The 23,790-nt window shown below is 33.3% G+C and overlaps 1 protein-coding gene across 4 annotated transcripts in view; it reads left to right on the top strand.

Moving 5' to 3' along the window:
- The window catches only part of SYNE2 (spectrin repeat containing nuclear envelope protein 2), a 414,448-nt gene that overhangs the window by 316,290 nt on the left and 74,368 nt on the right, over nucleotides 1-23,790 (top strand). For all 4 annotated transcript variants that reach the window (XM_074235980.1, XM_074235979.1, XM_074235982.1 and 1 more), the window contains exons 87-94: nucleotides 2,792-2,968; nucleotides 6,167-6,322; nucleotides 10,164-10,316; nucleotides 12,572-12,742; nucleotides 13,647-13,777; nucleotides 15,617-15,821; nucleotides 21,115-21,294; nucleotides 22,022-22,141. In XM_074235980.1, the coding sequence (XP_074092081.1) occupies nucleotides 2,792-2,968; nucleotides 6,167-6,322; nucleotides 10,164-10,316; nucleotides 12,572-12,742; nucleotides 13,647-13,777; nucleotides 15,617-15,821; nucleotides 21,115-21,294; nucleotides 22,022-22,141 (1,293 nt within the window). The remainder of the gene's footprint in view (nucleotides 1-2,791; nucleotides 2,969-6,166; nucleotides 6,323-10,163; nucleotides 10,317-12,571; nucleotides 12,743-13,646; nucleotides 13,778-15,616; nucleotides 15,822-21,114; nucleotides 21,295-22,021; nucleotides 22,142-23,790) is intronic.

The following is a 23,790-nucleotide window of genomic DNA, read 5'->3' on the forward strand; positions in this document are numbered from 1 at the left end:
GAAATCTCAAAACAAAAATGAAAAAAAACTTCAAATGATATCAGTCCTTAGGGAAATACTGAAGAGAAATTAAATTGAACTGAATATAGAATAAGAAAAAATAAGCCCTCAGTAAAAAATGCAACAAATTCTTCCCTCTTCCTATTAAGAAAACATAAATATTCTGAGTTAATTGTGAAAATGTTCTTTGATGGGGCAGCTAAGTGGATGAATGGATAGAGCACTAGCCCTGGAGTCAGGAGGACCTGAGGTCAAATGTAGCTTCAGACACTTAACACTTACTTAACTGAGTGACCTTAGGCAAGGTCATTAACCCCATTGCCTTTCAAAAAAAACCAAAATAAAACAAAAACAGAAAATCATCCTCTTATTGATCTTTGTATCCCAGCTCCCAGTTGCTACTGATTTCTCCCTAGATACCAATTTACATACATATTTTTGTATCTAATTTTCTTTTTACATTCCATTTTCCCTAATAGTACTCCTTGAAGACAAAAACTGTTTTTAATTTCTATCTCTGTATCCTTTCTAACACTACATTGTAGGTTAAAAGTGAGTGTTGATTTATTGATAGATCTTTAATTCTACAGTTGACAAAATAATTATGGCACAGAGCTTCAATGCAATTTTGCCATATTGTCCCATAGTGTCCATTAGCTTAGTAGGTCCTTTAAAAAGATTCTCAGATCTGTATTTCCAGGGAATTGGTTCTCTTGCTTTTTTATTTTCATTCCTTTTTGGGGGGGAAGTAGAGGGGGAGATGGGGGGGGGAGACACAAAGAACAATGTTGGCAACAAAAAAATATTCCTAGAAAAGTGGGCCCCCAGACCTATTATTCAGACCTTGGGATTCATGTTTCCCTCCTCCTTACTGGAAGTTCCCACAGAACTTCCAATTAAGGAGAAGGCATTGTGGCACCAGTAGGAGAGAGTTTCTATTGTGACCTTGTAGATCTCATGCCCAGAGGAACAATAGCAAACTATACCTGGGAGTGGAGGTTTGGAATGTAGGGGAAGGATCTCTTAGCACACCCAGTAAAACTCAGGACATACTTTTTGGGCACACTCTTAGGCAATCTGGATGGAGATGAGAAGAAGGAAAGGAACAAACATTTATCAAATGACTTCTATTTGTCAGATCCTCTGATAAGCACTTAACAATTGTTTCATTGGATCCTCAAAACAACCCTTTGAGATAGGTACTATCTGTTATCCCCATATTACAATTGAGGAAACTGAGGCAGACTTCAGTTAAGTGACTTGCCTAGGGTTACATAGCAAATAGAGGTCTAAGACTAAATTTGAACTGGAGTCTTCCTAAATCCAAAAATCTATCCACAGAACTACCAGTTGCCTAAGAATAACTTAATAGCTTTAATAATCTGACAATAATTTAAGTGTTAAAATAGTCGGTACATTGCTAGATAGGGAACCACAAGTTAAAAGTAACACCATGGCCATAAATGCTGTCCTCTAAATTCAAGTGAACAAAAAATTTACTACATATCTACTCTTTATTTGTCCTTTTATCCCTGCCACCTAATATTGTATGCCACAGGAGAAGAGTTTTTTAGCACAATTATTAAAACTCAGTACAGGGGGCGACTAAGTGGTGTAGTGGATAAAGCGCCGGCCTTGGAGTCAGGAGTACCTGGGTTCAAATCCTGTCTCAGACACTTAATAATTACCTAGCTGTGTGGCCTTGGGCTAGCCACTTAACCCCATTTGCCTTGCAAAAAAAAACAAACCTAAAAAAAACCCCTCAGTACATATTCTTTGAAAATCACTGTGTTAGAGGTTTGGGAAGCCTGGGAGGAGGGGAACTAGCACAGAAGTAGGCACTGGGTATACTCAGACAAATACAAAAGATTCCTTGCCCTCACTAAACATATGTTATGGGAAGGAAACAACTTGTATGTCAAAAATAAAATAGAGATTTTTTGCAAAGTACTTCCATCTCCTAGGCACTAGTTATGTCTCAGAAAGACCAGTATGTGCTTCCTGAATTGTGTGTTAATTGAGCTGAGCCATGAAGGTTGTTGCTAGCGATTCTGAAAAGGAAACATGACTTCTAGGATATATAATTTTCTGAAGTTTGTTGTTCTCTGAGCCAAATGTCTTGAGATCTTAAACTCCAAGCATTTGCTTACCTGGTGGGTAGAAGGAAGATTTATCTACCAGTGGCAAGGTAACTGAAATTCTCTTTAAATATTCATTCATTTAGTAAGAAGCTTTTGGTTTAATCTAATCCAAACCAAACATCTTTCCCTAACTAGAATTTCCCCTTTATGTATTTTTTTTCTGCTAGATGATAAACTCCTTGTTAAAAAGAGTATTCCTCCAAGTACAGTATACGTAGTCAGAATTTAATAAATTTAATAAAATTTATGATTTTTCATTCATACATCCACATAAAAGTAATTTTCCAAAGACTACACTGTTATTCCAAAAGCTTTATAATTGGGAATTGTCCAGCAGTGAAGAGGATTTTTCCTGGAAGTTCCAAAAAGAAACAGGTTTTCTGAATCTGTTTCAGCTGTATATAGCACAGCAATGATGATACTAAAAGTTAGTAAGTTTTCAGAATTGGTCAGAAGTTCCAGGACAAAATGCCAAGTTAGTTTCTAGAGAGGGCTTTTAATAAAAACTTCTTGATGTCCCTTGGAGGACACTAAAGTGAAAATCCATCTTAATAACCTTCAATTTATTTGTGTCCCTCTCCCATACCTCCCATCCCCCATAAACGCTTTAGAAGGTTACTCAGTATTCACGGTCTATTTTTTTCTCCCAGGAATTTAGGATGGAAATGAATTACAAACAGTGGATCATTGATTTTGTCAATCAATCACTGCTACAGCTAAGCACCAGTGATGTAGAAAGTAAGCGCTATGAAAGAACTGAATTTGCAGAGCGCCTTGGAGAAATGAATCGTCAGTGGCATAAGTTACATGGGACACTAAACAGAAAGGTTTGCTCCTATTTTTTTCTAGTTTTCTATTTTTTAGATTGGATCTTTCCTTTTTTTCTCTTAATATTTTTTATCTTTTCAAACTTCATGTAAAGATAATTTTCAACATTGTGCTTCTGTGAGCTTTTGAGTTCCAAATTTTTCCTCCTTCACCCCAAATAACAAGCAATCTACTTTAGGTTATATATGTACAATCACATTAAACATATTTCACATTGATAATGCTGTGAAAGAAAGAAGAATCAGAACAAAAGAGGAAAATCACAAGAAAGGAAAAATAATAAACAATTTTTAAAAAGCAAAAATAGTATGCTTCAATCTACATTCGGGTCCCATAGTTCTTACTCTGGATGTGGTTAGCATCATGAGTCTTTTGGAATTATCTTTAATCATATATTATGAAGAAGAGCTAAGTCTCTCTTAGTTGATCATTGCATAATATTGCTATTACTGTGTACAATGTTCTCCTGGTTCTGCTAACTTCATTCAGCATCAGATCATGTAAGTCTTTCCAGGTTTTTCTAGTAGCCTTCTGCTTATCATTTCTTATAGAATAGTAGTATTCCATTACATTTATAAACTACTACTTGTTCAGCCATCCCCATTTGATAGGCACCCCCTCAGTTTCCAATTCTTTGCCACCAAGAAAAGTAGCTTGGGCCTTTGTGTTAGGACTTTTTAAATCATATAGAAATGGAAATAGATATATTTTATGTGTGTGTGTATATATATATATATATATATATATATATATATATATATATATATATATATAAACAAACACATCTATATATAATGGAGATATTATATATATGGGGGGGGGGAGAAAAATCAGTATGCTGCTTAGTTTTGATAGCTTTAATTGTTTAAAACTTCACTAAGCTTTTTGGAATACCCTGCATATATGTATAGGAGGCCTCCAGCATATTGGGTGAACCATCTGTGACAAACTTTTGAGAAAAAATGAATAAGAATCACATAAGATGATTCATGGAATCATAGAATGAGTATACATGGAAATGTTGAGATATATAGGTTGACTATATATATGTATATAGTCTCAAAATATTTGTTGATTCTGAAGTTCTCTACAGTAGTACAGATGACATCTTCATCTAAGACATCTTGCAACCCAACCATGCCTACCCATCCTGTGTGACTTATGTTACCCAGTATACATATGATGATGGAGTTATGCTTTTTCCATTAGTTCACCACAAGATGTCTATCCAATGAAGAAGGTTGACAGCCTTCCTCACATTTTCTTCATATTGACAGGATACCAGTAGAACATATAGGTTCTCTATCAATCATCCCTCATTCTCAATATATCAGATCTATAATATAAATAGACATGCTATTATTTATAATAAATATACAGCAACAAGTTACATATAGTATTTATAAATACATATATACATAGTATTAGACTGTAAGATGTCTCATTTTTTAAATTAAAATTGCAGTAAAACTTTGAGGACACCCTACCTATATTGCACAAAGTGAGACATATTTGAGTCTAATCATTTTAAGCTATTAAGCAATTTTAAGCCATTAAAATGTAAAACTTCACTAAATCTTTGGAGACATCATAAACATACTGGGAATTGGTTGAAAACATTACAAAAATCTGGATCTGTAATATCAGTTCAGAAGACTTTACTGGTCAGTCAGGTACAAACAATCTAGAATGCATAGAATATTTTAAATTTATAGATATGTGTTTTTAATTTCAGTTCATCTTTGAAGTTTATACTCTCTATATTATATATACTTACAGCTTAAAGAAAAAGACTTTCACACAGATAAATTATAATTAAGTTTACTCTGAAAATTTTCAGCAAAAGTATGATAGGATCTTGGACTATGCTAGACAAGATCTCCTGTGCCTCTAAGACAACCCTTCATTTTACAGATGTGGAAATTGAGTCCTAGCAAAGTGACTTTCCAAGGTCACATCTAATATGGTGTTCATATTTTGAGTCTCATTAGTAAGAAAAGAGAGAGTCAGTGAAGACAGCATGGAGGACTGGAGAGAGAGCTGGCCTAGGAATCATTATCACCCAGGTTCAATCCCAGCCTCTGATATATCTTGGTTATGAGACTCTGTTACTTATCCTCTTGGGGCTGGACAACTATAAGATTCAAGCCACAAAATGAGTATTTTTTTTCATTGTGCTATTCCCTATATCAATGAAATCACAAGTCTAGTCCCTGTGTCTAGTAAGGAATGAGGGAAAAAAATTCAAGTAAAAGAACAGGAAAAATCCATTCAAGATAATGAAATGTATTGTATGGACAACTGTGTGGTTACTAACATTCCCTGTGGAACTCATTCTATATAAACCTTCACAGTGAAAGTATAATTTCCCTCTCCTCTCTCTTGCCCAAAGTATATTCATTCATTGTTTGTGAAATACACTTTGATCATCTGGAGCAAGCTCATGGTAGGAAAGTTGTAGAGAAAGAAATTTGCATATTTTTGCACACTTTAGAAAGAGAATTTTTAGAGGCAGCTAGGTGGCACAGTAGATAGAGCACTGGCCCTGGAGTCAGGAGGACCTGAGTTCAAATGTGGCCTCTGACACTTAATATTTACTTAGTTGTATGACCTTGGGCAAGTCACTTAATGCCATTGCCTTGCCAAAAAAAAAAGAAAATCTAGAAAGATAATTTTTAAAAATAGCCTCTTGGAGAACATGATTTTATCATTGTGAGTACTCCCTTGATACCTATCCATAGGAACTTCTCCATGTTTCCTCATTCTGTACAACTGCTAAAAAGGAGTAAAAACAGTGAATTTATTTCTCATGGTTTTCATATAACTTTAATAATAACTGCCAACCTATGTAGTCAACAGTTTAGTTTTTATTCTAAATGATATTTTGTTTCCTTGAATAAAAAATTAATATATTTTATAAGAATTAGTATTAGAAATGTAAGAGAAATGATCAATTTGAAAATATTTTACATAATTGCACATGTATAACCTATACTATATTGCTTACTATTTCAGGGATGGAGAGATAAGATATCGAATTCAAGACTTTAAAAAGTATGATTAAAATTGTCTTTAGAAAAATTAAGGGAAAAGATTTTTGAAAAGAAATGTAAGAGAAAAAATCCTCTAAAAACTCTTCTAGCAATGTAATTCATTCATATATTTAGTGCATTTGTTTGAAAGCATACATTTTACAGATTCAACATTTAGAACAACTTCTGGAATCCATCACTGAGAGTGAAAACAAAATACAGACTTTGAGGAATTGGATAGAAGCCCAAGGAGAGAGACTAAAAACATTACAAAAACCTGGAAGTGTAATATCAGCAAGGAAGACTCTGCTGGACTGTCAGGTAATTTAATTTCATAGGCTTTTTGCTTTCTTAGAGATAAGGGAATTTCAAAAGAAGCTACATCTTGTGTCTTGACATTCTTATATTTTCTTGTTTAATTATTTCAGTTGTGTTCAGCATTTTATAACCTTTTTTTAGGATTTTCTTGACAAAAATACAGAAATGGTTTGCTCATTCCTTCTCTAACTCATTTTAGAGATGAGGAAACCAAAGCAAGGATAGTTAAGTGATTTGCCCAAGGTCACATAATTAGATATCTAGCATATCTAATAATACCTAGTATTTCTGTTATGCCTTCATGATTCCAAAGAGTTTTATTGACTTTTTCATCCATATAGTAATCATCCATGCTTATGAAATAGAGTTTATTTTATATATATGTTAACCATCATTTGAGAAAGTTTGAGGAAAAGAGGATTTTTTTTTAGTTCTTTTGCTTTTCATTGTTTTTTTTTTGTTTCTGTAAACTTTTGAGGGCATTGGGGTTTTTCCCCCCAGCAAAAACATTTGCAAAGATAAGTGTAGTCAGCTACCTGTTATTTGAACTTATTTCTCTTTTTGACCAATGTTCTAATTACAAAATTGCTGTAAAATTATTTTTTAGTTCTTTCATTCTGAGCTTCTTCAGAGAATCTTCTTCCAGCTGATCTGTATTGTAACAAAAAAGAAATGTTTTCCACTGAGTTCCTGTCACATTTAGAACATAAATTCAACTTAACATTAGTCCTGAGGAATTTTGATGTATTCCTTTTCTTATGCATTGCATCTAGTATTGGCAAACTGCAAATTATGATAATTCTTTGAATAATGTTGGGCAATACTTTGAGCTCTTAATGATAATTGTGTTAGTATAATGGAAATTCCATTAACACTAATTTCTATTGTTAGTGAATAATTTTTGCATTATTACCTAGATATGTGACAAGTCCGTTGTTGTGTTGTCTTCCTTTTATACAAAGGCAATTTTGCCTTTCTCCTATGCAGCCATAGACAAGGAAGTTAACACTGAGATTCATCAGTCTCACTAATTATTCAAGTCAGATATTTTCAAAACAGCTAAACTTATTGTATTCCTTCCTTCCCTAGAGAATTCAGGAAACTAAGGTATGCAAACTCAAGACTACTGATTATAATTTCAAGTTTAGCAAAAGTCTTTAATGAATAGAAAATGGCAAAGCCTAAAATAATTTTACAGAGGAAAATTGGATAAGATGGCAAGAAAGGTCTGCCCTCTATGTCTCCCTATAGCATCACTTGTAGTTTTAGACTTTAAGCTATTATAAAAATGTTCTTAACATCTTAATTTCCTATTATACAGAGTGACCCTAAAAATCTATAATTTTAGACTATAAAGTACACTAAAATTTTTGAGACACTCTGTATAGATATTAATCATGATAGCTAGAAAAATTTGATTTTGTTAAAATTTTACATACTTTTCTTGGTTAATAACTTTTTATTTAGGCTTTTTTTTTAAAACGTCAGGACTGTTTTCCAACATATCCTCTTACCCACTAAGTTCTTTCATTTAACAGTAGAATTTTATCAAAATCTGACAAAATAGCCATGTTTGATTATGTTCAATATCCCACAGCTATAGTTCTGACATCTCTAGGCAAAGGAAAGAAATTTATTTCAACCTCCTTTCTTTGAGATTGATTGGTCATTGCAATTCATTTTAGTTAAACAGAATTTTAGTATTGTTTTTGTATGTGTTATAGTTGTATACAATGTTTTCTTATTTTATGAGAAGGGAAACTAAATTGATTCAGCAAGATTTTTCTCAGCAAAAATAAATAAAGATGGTTAAATCATACTTGATAAACTCAGTATACCTTGGAACTTTTCACTCCACAAACTAAAACCATATCTTATTCAGAAAATCAGGCTTAAAGAGGGTGAAAACATGAAGGAGAAATGGATGGATTTTTTTTTTTATGTTTTGCAAGGCAATGGGGTTAAGTGGCTTGCCCAAGGCCACATAGCTAGGTAATTATTAAGTGTCTGAGGTCAGATTTGAACTCGGGTACTCCTGACTCCAAGGCCAGTGCTCTATCCACTGCGCCACCTAGCCGCCCCAATGGATGGATTTTCTAAGGTAAGAGAAGGGGACAGAGGGAAATAGGAAAGCTACTATGATATTTCACCCTAACTACAGCAAATTCTCAGACTAAAATGCAAATGCCATATTCTTATGGAAACCGTTTTTCATGATTCCTTAAGATCAATTTTACCTTTATTTTTTCCTCTTTATAATGTTCATGCACTTTTATTGCCATGGTGACAGAAGAGAAGCTTTATGTCACTTCTTCAGCTCTCTTGTGTTGTTTACTCGCTGCTGTTTTCTGCTAATAACAGTTCATCTTCATTGAGGAGCTCTCCTCTTAACAGTTTTCCTGAAGTATGAGGAAAACATGCCAGTTTGTTAGTAAATAAGTATTTCAAAGATTTCTAAACAGCTGGGTCTTGGGGGAGGGGAAGAACTAGTTTGGATCATTTCAAAGCAGGAAGAAAGTCAAGAATTATTTGGCTTAAGGACTCCAAGCTATTATCCAGTAATATACAGAAAGAATCAAGTTGTTTGAAATTCCAAGTTAATGATAAGAAATATGGTTAAGCTTAAAATCACAAACACCTATTTTGAGATAAATGATGGTGTTTTAGAGGATTACATTAAGGACTAGTGTCTGAAGAGCCTATGCTCTATTAGTATAGGTAGCAGCAATTGGCTTCTTTCATCAAGTTTTCAGCAAAGTAATTTAGATGTTTGGGGCGCCAATATACTAAGCTGTAAAAACAAGATTTCAGTTGTTGCTGCTAAGCAATTGAGCAATTTAACCTTTTTTCTATAAAGTTTTGCAACCTGCTAGCTGGATATTTTCATTATTGCTTTCAAAGACTGTTTGCTCTTTCCAGGATTGAAGACTTCTGCCTCTCTTTCACTTAAATGAATTATGCTATAAATAGATAACTTTGAAAAGATTCAGAGGGACCTAATTTTGCTGTCAAGGGATTGTGAGGCAGCCAGGTAGTTCACTTGGATAGAGTTTTGGACATAAACTCTAGAAGTCCTGAATTCAAATTCAGTCTGTCACTGTCCCTAAAAAAAGGTCTTTCTACCTTAGATGTTCAATTTCTTCATTTGTAAAATGGGGATGATAATAGTATCTATTAATAAAGTTGTCATAAGAATAATATTTTTATATTTGTAAAGTTCTTTGCAAATCTTAAAGCATTATACAAATGCTAGCTATGATCATTATTCTACTAAATCTACTTTTGCTTAATAGATTTTGTTTTTGTTGTTCATTTGTTTCAGTAATGAATGGGTGACTTTACATGAACCCATTTGGGGTTATTTTGGCAAAGACACTGAAATAGTTTGCCATTTCCTTTTCCAGCTCATTTTCCAGAGGAAGAACTGAGGCAAATAGGGATAAGTGACTTGTCCAGGGTCACATAGCCAGAAAATGTCGAGGTCAGATTTGAACTGATGAAGATGAATCTTTCTGACTCCAGACCAGGCATCTTATCCACTCAATCACCTAATTGCCCCCAATAATTAATATTAGATTATATAAACAATCTAAGATAACTGGTTTGAATTATTCTGAAATCTAGAGGCAGAAAAGCTCAGCTAGACCCCATGTATAATACAATTGATGGTATATTGTAAATTATATCCTTGTGCAAAATCAATAAATTTCTTTACTAATAAAATATGTATCAGAGGTTCACTAAGACTCTCTAGAACAGATTTGGAAAGAGGATTCCTTTGTCCTTTGCAGTATTCATAAACACTTTGGATATTCAGCTAAGAACTATATTTCTTTCTTTCTAGGACCTAGAAAATCACTTGACATCTAAATCTAGAACACTGGATGAATTAAAAGAAAATTACATGGCTTTGGAAAGTGGCCCAGTGCCAGTGTTACAGGACACCATTTCTGGAATTGCTGGTTTATATCAAATGAGGAACAACATTGCCAATCAGGTAGGGGAATATATTTGAAATATATCTTCTTCCATTTATCCTTTCTTTACAACCTTCCATTCACTAATGAAGAATTGTTCCATGCCTTATACATGACTTCAGAGGCAAATGTAATCCAATCTCCTTTTACAGATAAGGAATCTGAGACCCAGAGTTGTTTGATGCATTGTAATGTAAATATAGAATTCACACTTGAATTTGCCATATTGTTTTCATTAACTTTGGGAGGAAATAAGCCATTGCTGAGGAAATGTTTAGAACCTCACTTTAAATTCTGTTTTCAGAATTCTGACTACTAGGGTGCATCTAAATTTTGTGATATAAAGTAGTCACATTCCAAAAACTAATTTTCATTATGATACAGAAGTAATCATAACTGCATTAAAACTTTTGGGATGCCCTGTGTTATGTACATATTTCCAATTTTTTTATACTTTTTTTTTTTTTTACCAATTGGTTGCTTTTGTCATAGCAGAACCTATATGTGATTACCAGTAATTTTAGGGGTTTTTTTTTTACAAGGCAAACGGGGTTAAGTAGTTTGCCCAAGGCCACACAGCTAGGTCATTATTAAGTATCTGAGACCAGATTTGAACCCAGGTCCTCCTGACTCCAGGGCGGGTGCTTTATCTACTATGCCACCTAGCTGCCCCTGATTACCAGTAATTTTAAAGAGTGAATGAATGAAAGAACATTCTTTAAATGCTTATTATGTGTCTCACACTATGCAAAGTTCTGGGGATTCAAATATAAAAAAGCTCCCTGCCCTTAAGCTTTTTATAGTCTAATAAATTGAGATAGTTACCTATAGGAAAATGGTAAAAGAGAATTTGTCCTGGGAAGTCAAGGATGATAGTAAATTGATCTAGAGAGATGTCAATTAATTTTGATTAATTGTAGTGACAGTCATTATGAGTAAGAAACAGAAAATAGTTATAATCAAGAAATAGAAAGCAGAATAGTAGGACAGATGACAAGATGTCCTGAATCGATAAATAGGAAGGGAATGTTGTAATGTAAAGCATGGTCTGGTAGCTTGGGAACAGTTAGATATAATGGATGAATAGGGTATGTTATATGAACATGATAAAAATCATATCATGCTAATAAGAAATGATGGACTTAAGTGATTTCAGAAAATTATGGGTTTGATAAAAAGCTAAGTAAGCAGAACCAGCGAAACAGTTTTCACAATAGCAACAACACTATAAATACAAACAACTTTGAAAACTGTAAGAACAATGATGGACATGATATCCTTCCAGGACTGAAGATAAAATAATATTATATACCTTCTGACACAGAGATAGCAGATTTAGGGTACAGAATGATATATATATGTATATATGTATATATATATATATATATATATATATATACATAGTATATACATATTATATATGTTATTTTCATTTTTTCAATTGGGTAGGGAATGACAAGGAGAGAAAATATACTTCTGTTTATTTAAAAAACTAATTAAAAATAAAGAAGTTGGAGCTAAATATGTAGTATGTTGCATATACTTTCAGATAATCACTGTTTTGCTTAGTTGTTTTATTTTATTACAAGAGACTTCTTATGAAGTAGGGGCAATCAAATAAACATTTTTTTAAAAGCTGGTATGCTATATGAACTGGGTAAATTACAGAGATCTTTAATTCATTGGTGTGGTTTCCCTCCTACAGTGCAGATCAAAGCACCTCCATGCTTTAGTAGAATATTGTGTGTGTTCCTAGTGGCCAGCCTTCTAGATTGATCTTCTAAAAATAGCCTTATCTCCCAGTCCATATCAAAGACCCTTCTAGTTTGATGTTATGTGTCAAAAGTTGCTTTATGGCACAACTTTCAATAAGTCAGGGTCTTCATGGTAAGGCATTGTAGTAAGATGATATTTTAAATAAATTTTTAGCTTATAATTCTGTACTTATCACACTTTGCAAACCTAAAATATTATATCAGTATGAACTACTTATTTGCTACTATAATTAACTATAATTAATTTAATTACTAAAATAATTAATTTAATTGCTACTATAATTAACCTAACTTCAATACTTCAGATACCATCTCAAATATTTTGTCTTGTTTTATTCTCTACTTGGTATGTAATAGTGCTTAGTTTGTGCATAAGCACTTCATCCAAAGAAATATCCTAAAATTGATGCTAATAGTAAAAGTACAAACCTGGGAAAAAATAAAGTAATGAAAGAATGTGAACCTATTTCTAAATCAATCTGTTCCTTCCTTTCCTCTAGGTCAACCAACTCAAAACTTCCATGCAGTCAATATTACAGCAAGGAAAGGGTTATGATAAACTCTTTGAGGAAGTGAACATGTTGACTATCCGATTCTGGTACTGCTTGGAGCACAGCAAGCCTGCTATGTTAACTCTGGAAGCTTTGAGATGTCAAGTGAAGAACCTTCAGGTAAGTATTTGCAGCAGGTCAGAGAAAGAAAACTTAGATGGAAACAGTATTGGGCAGTCTCTTTTATCTTGTCTCTAACACATAGAAAATAATGCTTCAGACAGCTTCCTAGAAATGTTCAGCTAACATTCTACATGAGTAATTGAATCAAACTATTGACATCAACATTTAAATATTTATACATAATTATTTAAATGTATTAAAATTAGTCATCATTTAATTAAATTATTAATTCTTTAAATTTAAAGAAGCAACATGGAATAGATATTAATGATTGATTATTCCTCCCAGAACACGAGAAGAAAAAACAGTAGGGAGAATGGCAAGATGACTTGGATGAATGAGATACTGTTTTGTGCCACATGGTTTAGTGGCCTGGGACTAGTTAAAAATAGTGGATAGGAAAGAGGTTCAAAATTGGAATCAGAAAGACCTGGGTTTTGTCCTTCCTTTAATACATACCAGTTATGTGACCATGGGTAAGTTTTTTCATCATTCTATGCCTCAGGTAGCATTTATAGATGATAAGCGGAGATCAGCATAAGAGAGAGTTTTTCTACTGCAATGTATCACAAAATAATTTGTAAGGGGACATTTCTTTACGTGAATACAGTCTAAATTTAGAATGGGATATATAAAGAAGTAACAGTTCCCTATCATAGATGGAATTGTGAGGAATTCTTATTAAGGTTAGACTAACTGATCTCTGAGGTTCCCTCAAATTTAAATTATATAATTCTTTAAGTTCTGTAAAACTATAGATTTGGAATTCCTGTTTACCACTTTTTAGTCTTTGAATGCTTTTTACTTTCACTGGAATCTAGTTATATTGACGAACTTCCCCTTACATAGTAGATTGAATTGTGTTTATTCCTATTTAATTCCTATTCCTATTTTTTCTTAGCTTCTTCAAGATGAAGCAGAGAGCAGTGAAGGAAATTGGAGCAAACTCCAGAATGCTATTAGTAAACTCAAAGACTATTGTCCTTCCGTTACTGAGATAATTGAACAGAAGTATCAAGAAGCACATACAAGGTACATTTAGGATAAATTCAGTGGGTATCTCTCTAATTTGCTAGTTTATAAATGAGGTTTTATGGACAATAGAATAATGCCTAATAGCCATAACATTTTAACAGACATTTTTCTGAGATGTCTGAGTTTTCACTCTTCCTATATCTTCTACTTTGAAGAAGCTTTCTGCCTAAAAAATTATATAATGTGATAGAAGATATAGTCTGTCTCCTGGCAGTCTTGGGTAAAATAGAAATTGTTCTGATCAAAGTTAGGATAAAAGCAAATAGAAGTTATAGAAATTTTATTTTTTAAAATGTAAGCCCTAATGCAATGAGCATTTCCATATGCAAAATAGAACAGAGGATTATGTATGAAATCATACATCTCTATTGCATGTTTTTCCCTTTTATTTTATTAAATTAATCGCATAACTTTCAAAGCTGTCCTGCTTGACTGTGTTTCCTCCTAGCCTTTTTTCCTGTTCTTTTCTATGAATTTTTGAACTTTTTTCCTTTCCCCTTTTCCCCCAATCAACCTGATGACTAGCTCCAATATCCCTACTGACTTCCACTCCTCAATTAGGAAAAAAAAATCTTTGTAACAAATATGCATAGTCAAGAAAAATAAATTCCTACATTGCCCCTATCTCAGTATGCTCTGAATTATTATTCACCTTGAGTGCATTATCTCTGACAGGAGGGTGGCAGCATATGTCATTACTGGTTCTCTGGAATTGTGGTTGGTCATTGAATTGAATATAATTCTTAAGTCATTCAAAGTTGTTTTTTTCTTTACCATGTTATTGTTGTATAAATTTTTCACTGGAATATTTTCACTTTATTCTGCATCAACCCCTAGAAGTCTTCCCAGATTTCTAAGAAATGTCTCTTTTCATCATTTTTTACAGCACAATACTTTTCCATTATATTTATATATCAGAAGTTGTTTAGCCATTCCCTACTTGATAAGTACCTCACCACCTCCCTTATTTTCCAATTCTTTGCTTTAACTAAAATTGTTGCTTTTTGATTATAAATGTAAAGCCTATATCAGATTACTGTGAGGAGGAGGAGGGAGAAAGGGGAGGAAGGGAGAAAAATGTAAAACTCAAAACTTTGCAAAAAAAAAAATTAATTGGTAAAGCTACCATTGCATGTAGTTGGAAAAACAAATAAACAAAATATTTAAATTTTTAAAAATCATTATCAAAATAAAATTATTGCTATACACATTGTTGTACATATGGTCTTCAATCCCTCTGTGCTAGACCAAATGGTTTACAAATTTCATGATTTTGTTGGCATAGTTCCATAGCTTTCTAGAATAATTGAACCAATTCACTTCTCTACCAGTGGTGTATTAGTGTGTCTGTCTTCCCACACCCTCCAAAATTCATCTTTTTCCTTTTTCTTCAACCTTTCAATGCTGACAGTTATGAGGTAGAACCTCAGAGTTAATTTTAATTTCATTTAATAATTTGAATTAGATTTCTTTCTTTAAGCATTGCCTGTTCATATCCTTTGACATTTTATCTTTTGAGGAATGTCTCTTATTTGTATATATTTGAATCAGTTAACTTGAATATAAGACTCTTATCAGAGATAAGATAAATACCTACAGATATTTTCAAGAGATACTAATTGGCCTTCTCCATGTATCTTTCAGTGATATAGGTTTGTGTTTTAAATTAAAGAATCACAGTTTAGAACTAATTAAAGAATTCTCAGGTATGTTTGGCTTTCAGTTCCATCATTATTGGAAATAACAATTATCATTCCACTTTCCACTTTCAATTGGTGAGTCCAGATTACAAAAATTGGAATAAAAAGAACCTCCCATTTATTTGTTTGTTGACAGGTGGACTCTAGTGAATCATGAAATTGCAGATCAGTTGCAATCAGCCCAAAGTATGTTACAGCTTTGGGAGTCTTACACTATTGCCCATGCTGAAGGAACAGCTAAACTAGAACAGCTTGAAGAGAAGTTTAAACACATTTTGAACATTAATATGTCTGGAGACAACCTGACTGAGAACCTAATTCAGGCCCTAAAGAATGCAAAGGTAGGTACAGACTCTTCCCTTCCTTTTGCTTAGTCATGAGCAGAAGAAGAATACTATACTATGATCAGGAGACCTGGGTTCTAGTTTGTATTCTTTCATTGACTAACTTGTAATGAAATCTGTGTGGATCACTGTTTCTTTATTGGAAGAGGAAAGATTGAGTAATCTTAAAGTACCTTTGGTGAAAGACTTGTGTTTTGTTTATTAATGTTTCTTGTGTTGTACATCCATTGATAAGAGTTCAGTAAATGAAGTGAGATATTGGGTTTTTAAAAAATTTTATTTATTTAAGGTAGTGGGGTTAAGTGACTTGCCCATGTGTCTGAGGCCGGTTTTGAATTCAGGTCCTCCTGACTCCAGGGCCAGTGTTCTATCCACTGCATCACCTAGCTGCCTTGAAATGAGGTATTTTTAAACAGAAAACTGACTACCCTTGCTAACTCTGTGTGTGTGTGTGTGTGTGTGTGTGTGTGTGTGTGTGTATTAAGCCACAAAAACCCAGAAAGAGATTAGATTCAGGATAGAGATTTAATTCAACCACTATTTATTGAATTCTAATGTATGGAGGATTTAAAAGTATAAGGAGTTTTCCCTCTCTCCATATATATATGCATACATATATTTAGAAATCACAAAATACTAATACAAGGCAATTTTAATAGTCTGTCTCCAAGATATTGCTATGAACAATGAATAATGGTGCGATTAGAAACAGATCAACAGGGAATGGAGAAAGAGCTTCATGGAGAAAGGAAACTGTAGGATATATGGAAGGATGAAAACAATGTATTAGGAATGCTGCTTCTAGTATCAATCAATAGGACAAAAGGCTAGCAGAGGATACAAGACCTAATGTTTTGAAATTAATGAAGATATTTCAGTGCAGATTCATGGCAATAGCAGACATAGGCAGATAAAAACAGATTTCAAGCAGACCAATTATATCTTGTGGGGGAGGAGAAAAAGAACAACACATCATTGAATACTTCTTTCCCATTTGCTCTTGGCATAGATAATCATCTCAACATGTTTTTGTGAAGTGTACAGTTAGGTAACACAGTAGGTAGAGTGTTGGCTTTTTGGTTAGGAAGGTTTGAATTCATTACTTTCACCTATATTTCTTCCTATGTGACTCACAGCAAGTCATTCAAGGTGTGGCTGCTATAAAATGAGAATAATAAACTTGCCTCATAGACCTGTTGTGAGAACCAAGTGAGATAGGACTTGGCAAACCTATCTATAAATGCTAGCTACCATCATTACTACTACTATCATCATCATCATCATCATCATCATCATCTTCATCTTCCAGGCAGCCATGACATTCTCATTTACTCTAGTATTCAGTGAACTAGCTAAATTTGTTTGGATAGGACAGCTGTAGCAAATATAGTCTGAAAAAGATTTTTTGCATGTTTCTCTTATCCACACCTACAGAGATCTCTCTTTTTTGTTCATCAAGCTAGTCCCCAGTAACTAGACTTAGTATTTGTGAATACTTTTGTTTAGAAACCAAGGTTGAACCAAAGTTTATTGACACACATGGAATAGGGTCAGTTCTACTGATTTTTCATTTCAAAAGTTTAATTTCAAAAATTATTTCTACTTATTTTTAATTTCAAAAATCAGTTCTACTGATTTTTCATTTCAAAGGTTTTAAGTTAATTCATGCCTATACAAATACTTCAAGCACCTTAGAGTCTGGTAACAGTCACATATTTCCTGTGGGTACTCAGCATCTTTTAATGATAATTTTGTTTTGTTCTGCTCTATCAATGAGTTATTTTAGAAATGGAAAAGAGGAATAATTGGAATGAATCTGTGTGTGATTTGCGAGTGTATAATTAGGAACTGTGCTGCCTCATTTTGCTTAATGTTAAAAAAATTTTGTCCAGAGATCTTAGAAAGCTTATCTTCCCCACTCTTTTCTAAATCAGGCTTGAGTAAACAAGAGACTCAGAAAAAAATAAAACTTCTGAACACTTACAATACTAAGTGTCTATTAAGTGCCTAGGAGACTTCAAGAAAAGCAAGTGTTTTCCCATTATCAAGACATGGAGAGTTCAGGTGAAAATGGAAACAAACATTTGAGAAACTAAGAACAAGTCAGCAAACATCTATTAAACTCTTCGTATATACTATATGTAAAAGAAAGTCCCTTAGGGAGCTCACATGCTTATGGGGAAAGGTCTAATCCAAAAGAGATTGGAAAAGACCATGAGGGATTGGAAGGAAGGGATAGTGCCAAAACTCAAGGTGATTTAAGACGTTTATGATGTTTATGATGAACCAGTTTTGCTTTTTGTAAGGCAGCTAGGTGGTTCAGTGAGTGGATAGAATGCCAGGCCTGGATACAGGATGACTTATCTTCTTGAGTTCAAATCTGGCCTCAGATATCTAGTAGCTGTGTGACCCTGGGCAAGTCATTTCACTTTATTTTCCTTATAATAAATATAAGAGAAACTTAATAAATCATGAATATCAAAGATTCTCATAGATCTGGAGCTTAGAAAAGGAACTGAGATATCATCTATTGTGGGGAGGGGGTGGTCATCAAAATAGGCCTCCTGCTTTGTTCTTTATAGCCCTTTAACTAGGGATGGATTTTAATGTAAAATCAAATTTTGTATGGCATAGAGGCAACTTGATGGCACTATGGAAGAGTGTTGGTTCTAGAAGCAGATTTAAATTTGACTTAAGATACTAACTACCTTTGTGATCCTGAGCAAGCCACTTAACTTCTGTTTGTTTCAGTTTCCTCATCTGTAAAATGAGATGGAGAAGGAAATGGTATACCCATCAAGAAAACTCCAAACAGGATCACGGATAATCACACACACACACACACACACACACACACACACATTTCACATTTATATATATATATATATATATATATATATATATATATATATATATATATATATACACACCTATATACACACATACACACACATGCTTGAACAACAACACCTCCAAGCATTGTTATGAGGATCAAATGAGAATATTTATTAGGTGCTTAGTTATTATTATCATCATTGCCACTGTTATTATTTTCTTTTGATTTTATTTGTATCCCCAGTCCTTAATAAATGTTTCTTGACTTGCCCTTAGTTACACACACTTAGCTCTTCAATGAGTCTATCTGTGTTCAAATTGAGAGTGGGAAGAAGCATGAAGTCCTTTGATTTTCTTGAAGTGTCAGAGCACTCTTCCAAATGTTCAGAAGTTTTGTACTATAAATATTGTACTATTCTGTAAATGTTCAAATGCCCTGGAAAAACTGAAGTCAGAAAAGTTGACTAATGTTCTCAAGGTCACACAGAATTTAAGTGAAAGATCACAATTGGGGAGGGGCACTAAATGATGAGGAATGAGTAGGATTCTCATAGATATGAGATGGAGTGACAATCCAATTTAAAAAAACTAGCAGAAGACAGGAAAAATGCGTGTGTGTGTGTGTGTGTGTGTGTGTGTGAGAGAGAGAGAGAGAGAGAGAGAGGAAAGGAGAGAGAAAGGAATAAGGGAGAAAAGAATATTGAAAAATTCAGTCAATAGAAAGAGTGGCTGAGTCACAGTGCAATTAAGATGGTGAAATGAATAGAGCTTGGAATCAAGAGGACCTGAGTTCAAATATGATGTCATGTACTTGATACTTACTAGCTGCATGATCTTGGGCAAGTCACTTAACCCCATTGCCTCACAAAAAAGGGAGGGGGGAAAAAGGAGTGTCCAAGCAAGTTGATAATGTTTTGGAGTTTAGTAAGGAGGCAAAAGATTGAGATTTTGTTTTCCCAATTGTCAGGTCAATAAACTTTTTTTTCCATTTTTGTTCCATTTTTAAAAAATATTATATTATATTAATGCATTTTGTTTTCACATCATGATCTTTTCCAGAACTCCTCTACTCTGGTATTGAACTTTCACTTCTATTGAAGAAAAATAGTTCAGTCAAAACAACTAATACAGTGATCTTCTCTGATAGCACATACAACATTCTTCCCTCCAAGAACCTTCACTCTGCCAAAAAAGAGAGAAATATAGCAGTTGTTTTTTAAAATCCTACTATGTGCAAGACCCTTCACTTCAGTCTTAATCCCATGCACTATCATTGTATGGACATGATCCTACAGTCTTTTTTTCCAGTAGAACAGACTCTCACAAGTACTAAAACTAGAAGGGTTTAGAGTGTGGGCCAGTGATAGACAATTTGTTCTTCATCCAAGGACCAAGTGATGAGAGGCTCCTCACCTGGTTGACTTCAAAGTCATTTTCTTTCTTTTTTTTTTTGCCACAGCAATACTTTATAAAAATCTACATTGTAGAGTTGGTGAAGGAAGTGCCAACATCATGACAAGTGATGACAAGTCCTTAAAGTTCATTATGAACTATGGTTAAAGCATTCTGCAAAATCCTAGGATAACACTTTAACACTAAATATAAAATTCCAGGAGTTATAAATGGTCATGAACTATTAACATCACCGTGAGAAAAGCTCAACTCCTTTTCAATGCCTCTATTTTAAAGTACTATGTCTAGACTGTATGAGACTAGCACGTGGAATCAGTGAAATGTTAAATGTTTGTTTTTGAGAGTTACTGTGTGTTTGTGCCTATGTTAATATAACCACTGGTTCTGAGAATATCGTGAGTACACTGCTCAGAGCAGTATATTTTCTTGTATAGCTTGCCCTATAATTTTATAATTACTAGTAAAGAATATATTTCAAATTTATTTGAATTGTTATGAAGCCTCAAAAATGTCCATATCTCTAAACTCATATGTGTTATTCAAAGGGAAGACAAACTATTATCTAGTTAAGTTTTGGCTCAAATTTTTGTCTAATTAAAAGGATCCTTTTTTTCCCCTTACTAATTAAGTCCTGCATTCTTTTGCCAGAAGTTTCAGAGTACTTACCCAAGGGCTCCTGAAATATCTTGTCATCTTAACTAGTGGGACTGTGTAGGCTCTTCATATACATTTGTTTATATTAAAATACCTCAGTGAGGGAGGGTTATACTGACCATTGAGATAATGTTGAAAATTGATGCAGCAGTTTCTATTAACTAAATGCCTCTACTCTCTTGGTCCAAAGGAAGCTTTAGTTATTATTTGACTTGGAATAACTGATTTCACAACAATCTCTCAAGGGAGCTACCTGCCAAACCACATAGTTAATGAATCTTAGCTGTGTGGGTTGCAATGACTTACATGTTTTAAAGAAGACTAACAAGTGTAAAATGTTAATGGATAGTAGGGGAAAATTGTTGTTTTTCAACTTTCTTCTTTTCAGAACTTGCACCATGACCTAGAGAATGTAAAAGAAACCTTTCTTCAGAATTCAGCAACCATTGGCCCAAAACTGGAGCAAGCAAGTCCTGTCAAGGAAGATGTTGTTTCCAGTCAATCTTCTTCACTTCAGAGGATTTCTTATCTGGAAAAAATGCTGCTTATGAAGTCAAATGAGTTTGAGGTACAGCTCAAATTAACTTTCAGCATGGTCTTGATCTTATGATCTCAAACACTTTCAAGGGATCTTTCTGTCCTTGGACTCTGTTCCACCTGAATTTATAAAGCTGAAGTCCAACTAATTTCCTATATCACTAGCATGTTGTATGGAAAGTTTCTCCTTTTCATTATATGGAATGGTTTAAAAGAGTACATTCTCCTGAATAAGTTATTCCAGGAATATTAGTATTTTAAAAGTAGTAGAATTATGCAAATTACCTGGTGTTTTCTTTATTAACTTGTTGCTGAGCCTTCAGTGGCAATTATGCAAAATTATGCAAATTATGCAAAACCCAACAAACAATATACTAGAACACATAGATTCCAATACACACCACAGGTACTTCCCTTGATCCTTTCTGTTCACCATAAATCAGGAATAAATGCCAAAGACAAATGTCAAAGATACAAACTAGGATGTAGTTTACAGCACCAAGTATACAAAGTCATCATCAGCTTTTTAAACATGTTTAATTTATGTTGATTTATTTTGATACATATCAATATATATTAATATATATCACCTTCATATATATGTACAAATACATGAATAAAATAAAATTTTTGGAAGCAGGTAGGGTATAAATAACTATCAAATACAGAAACTACTAGTTTAGATTTAATACTTTATTTTTCTCTTCTCATAAAATATGCATCTTTTGTTTCTAATGAAAATATATGTCTTGTTTTAGCATGTTCTTTCCCAACTGAAGGACTTCAGGGACCAATTAGAATCTTTGGAATGCAGTGTCAAACATCTGATAGAGACCTTGGACTTACAGGGAAGAGAAGACAATACAGAATTTTTCCTGGTATAGTCAAACCTGACATCTTTCTAAGAACTTGGGATATCAGTAGGATAAAGAGATGATTAGTTCTATTGCTTTGTAGGGCTGGTATGCAATCAGAGTGATAACTTTTGAGAATAGATATTTTTATGTTGTTCTTATCCAAATTTTCTCTAAAGCTTAAATTGGGGTTAGAACTCAATAATTCTTGAATGAGAAGTCACTGATCTGCCCTGGACTTGTAAAACTGAAAATTCTATATAGCTAGGTCCCAATTAGTGCAAATAATGACTCCCTGAGGTGATCCCATGAATTCAGATTGATATTATTCAAAAGTGCAATCATGTAAAATATGCCCATTTAAATCAAAGTGTAACCACATTTTACCAAATTAAAGAAGTAAACTGATATATTTTAGAATGATTATCAACAAAACTTTAGAAAATAGTAGTTTATTATTACTCATCAATCATTCAACAAATTCAATTACCTGGACTAATCAGAGCATTTCGGTTAATTGAATAGGAACTAAGGTATACTATTGCTAAGCTATTTCTTATGTTACATTGAGGTCCCCTAAGGTAGTCAAGTTACTAAAATTTGAACTGCATATTTCCATTGGGCTAGAAAACTGATTTATCAATTAAGTCTTGCAAAAGGTGTTCTGTACTTTATTCACAGGGAAAGAACATTTTCTCAGCTCTTCCACTGGTCCAGCCTTGGTCATTAGAATTATAATGTTCAGACTTATTTTGCTTTCATTCTTTCTTTTTATATCCTTATAATCATTGTGTATATTGTTTTGTTGGTCTGCCTTCATTCTATATAACATCTACCATGGACTATCAGGTACTGAGAAGTTCATGAATTTTCAGCACCTCCTAAGATTCTGTTTCCTTAAATCTTGGGGGGGAATCTAACTTTGTTGAAAATCATTCTAAAATATGTTGGTCTATTTTCCTGCTTTGATCATTGCTCTGTTAACAAACATAATTGAAATTTTGTGTGAGGATTCAGCCTCCTGAATTCAGTGTCTAAGTCATTATTTTAAACCTGAATTCTCATTGCAGAGGACTGTAGCATGCAGGGAGTAAATGGCATAGTAGAAAGAGTCATACACTGAGATTCAAGCTCTATATTTGAATCCTAATTCTCCTGGTAATCTTAAGCATCCCTTCCACATCTAAATCTCTGAACCTATGTTGAAAGTAAAGGAGTTGAATTTGAGATCATAGATTTAGAGATGGAAGAGAACTTAATGGTCATTGAATTCACTTGGGGAAACTGACACTTAGAGAGGTTAAATGATTTGAACTCAGGATCTATGACTCCAAACCCACTATTTTTTTCCATTGTACCCTTATATAAAAAGATCTAGATGTGTGTGTATATGTATATACACATATACATATACACACATCCATGCATACATCTCTCTCTCTCTCTCTATGTACTGGATTTTAATATATATGTGCATATATAAATATATAATATGTATAATTGCATATATATAAATATAAACATTCTTAATGCATTTATTTCTTGGTAACATGCTTCTTTTGATCTAACTTAGGCTACATTAAGAAATTAATTATTTCAAAAATGAACATTTCAAAAATATTGATTCTATTTTGAATATTATTTCAAGATTAACTACAAAAATTCATTATTAA

This window comes from Macrotis lagotis, chromosome 4, assembly GCF_037893015.1.
Source record: "Macrotis lagotis isolate mMagLag1 chromosome 4, bilby.v1.9.chrom.fasta, whole genome shotgun sequence".
In the NCBI taxonomy this organism is placed as follows: Eukaryota; Metazoa; Chordata; class Mammalia; order Peramelemorphia; family Peramelidae; genus Macrotis; species Macrotis lagotis.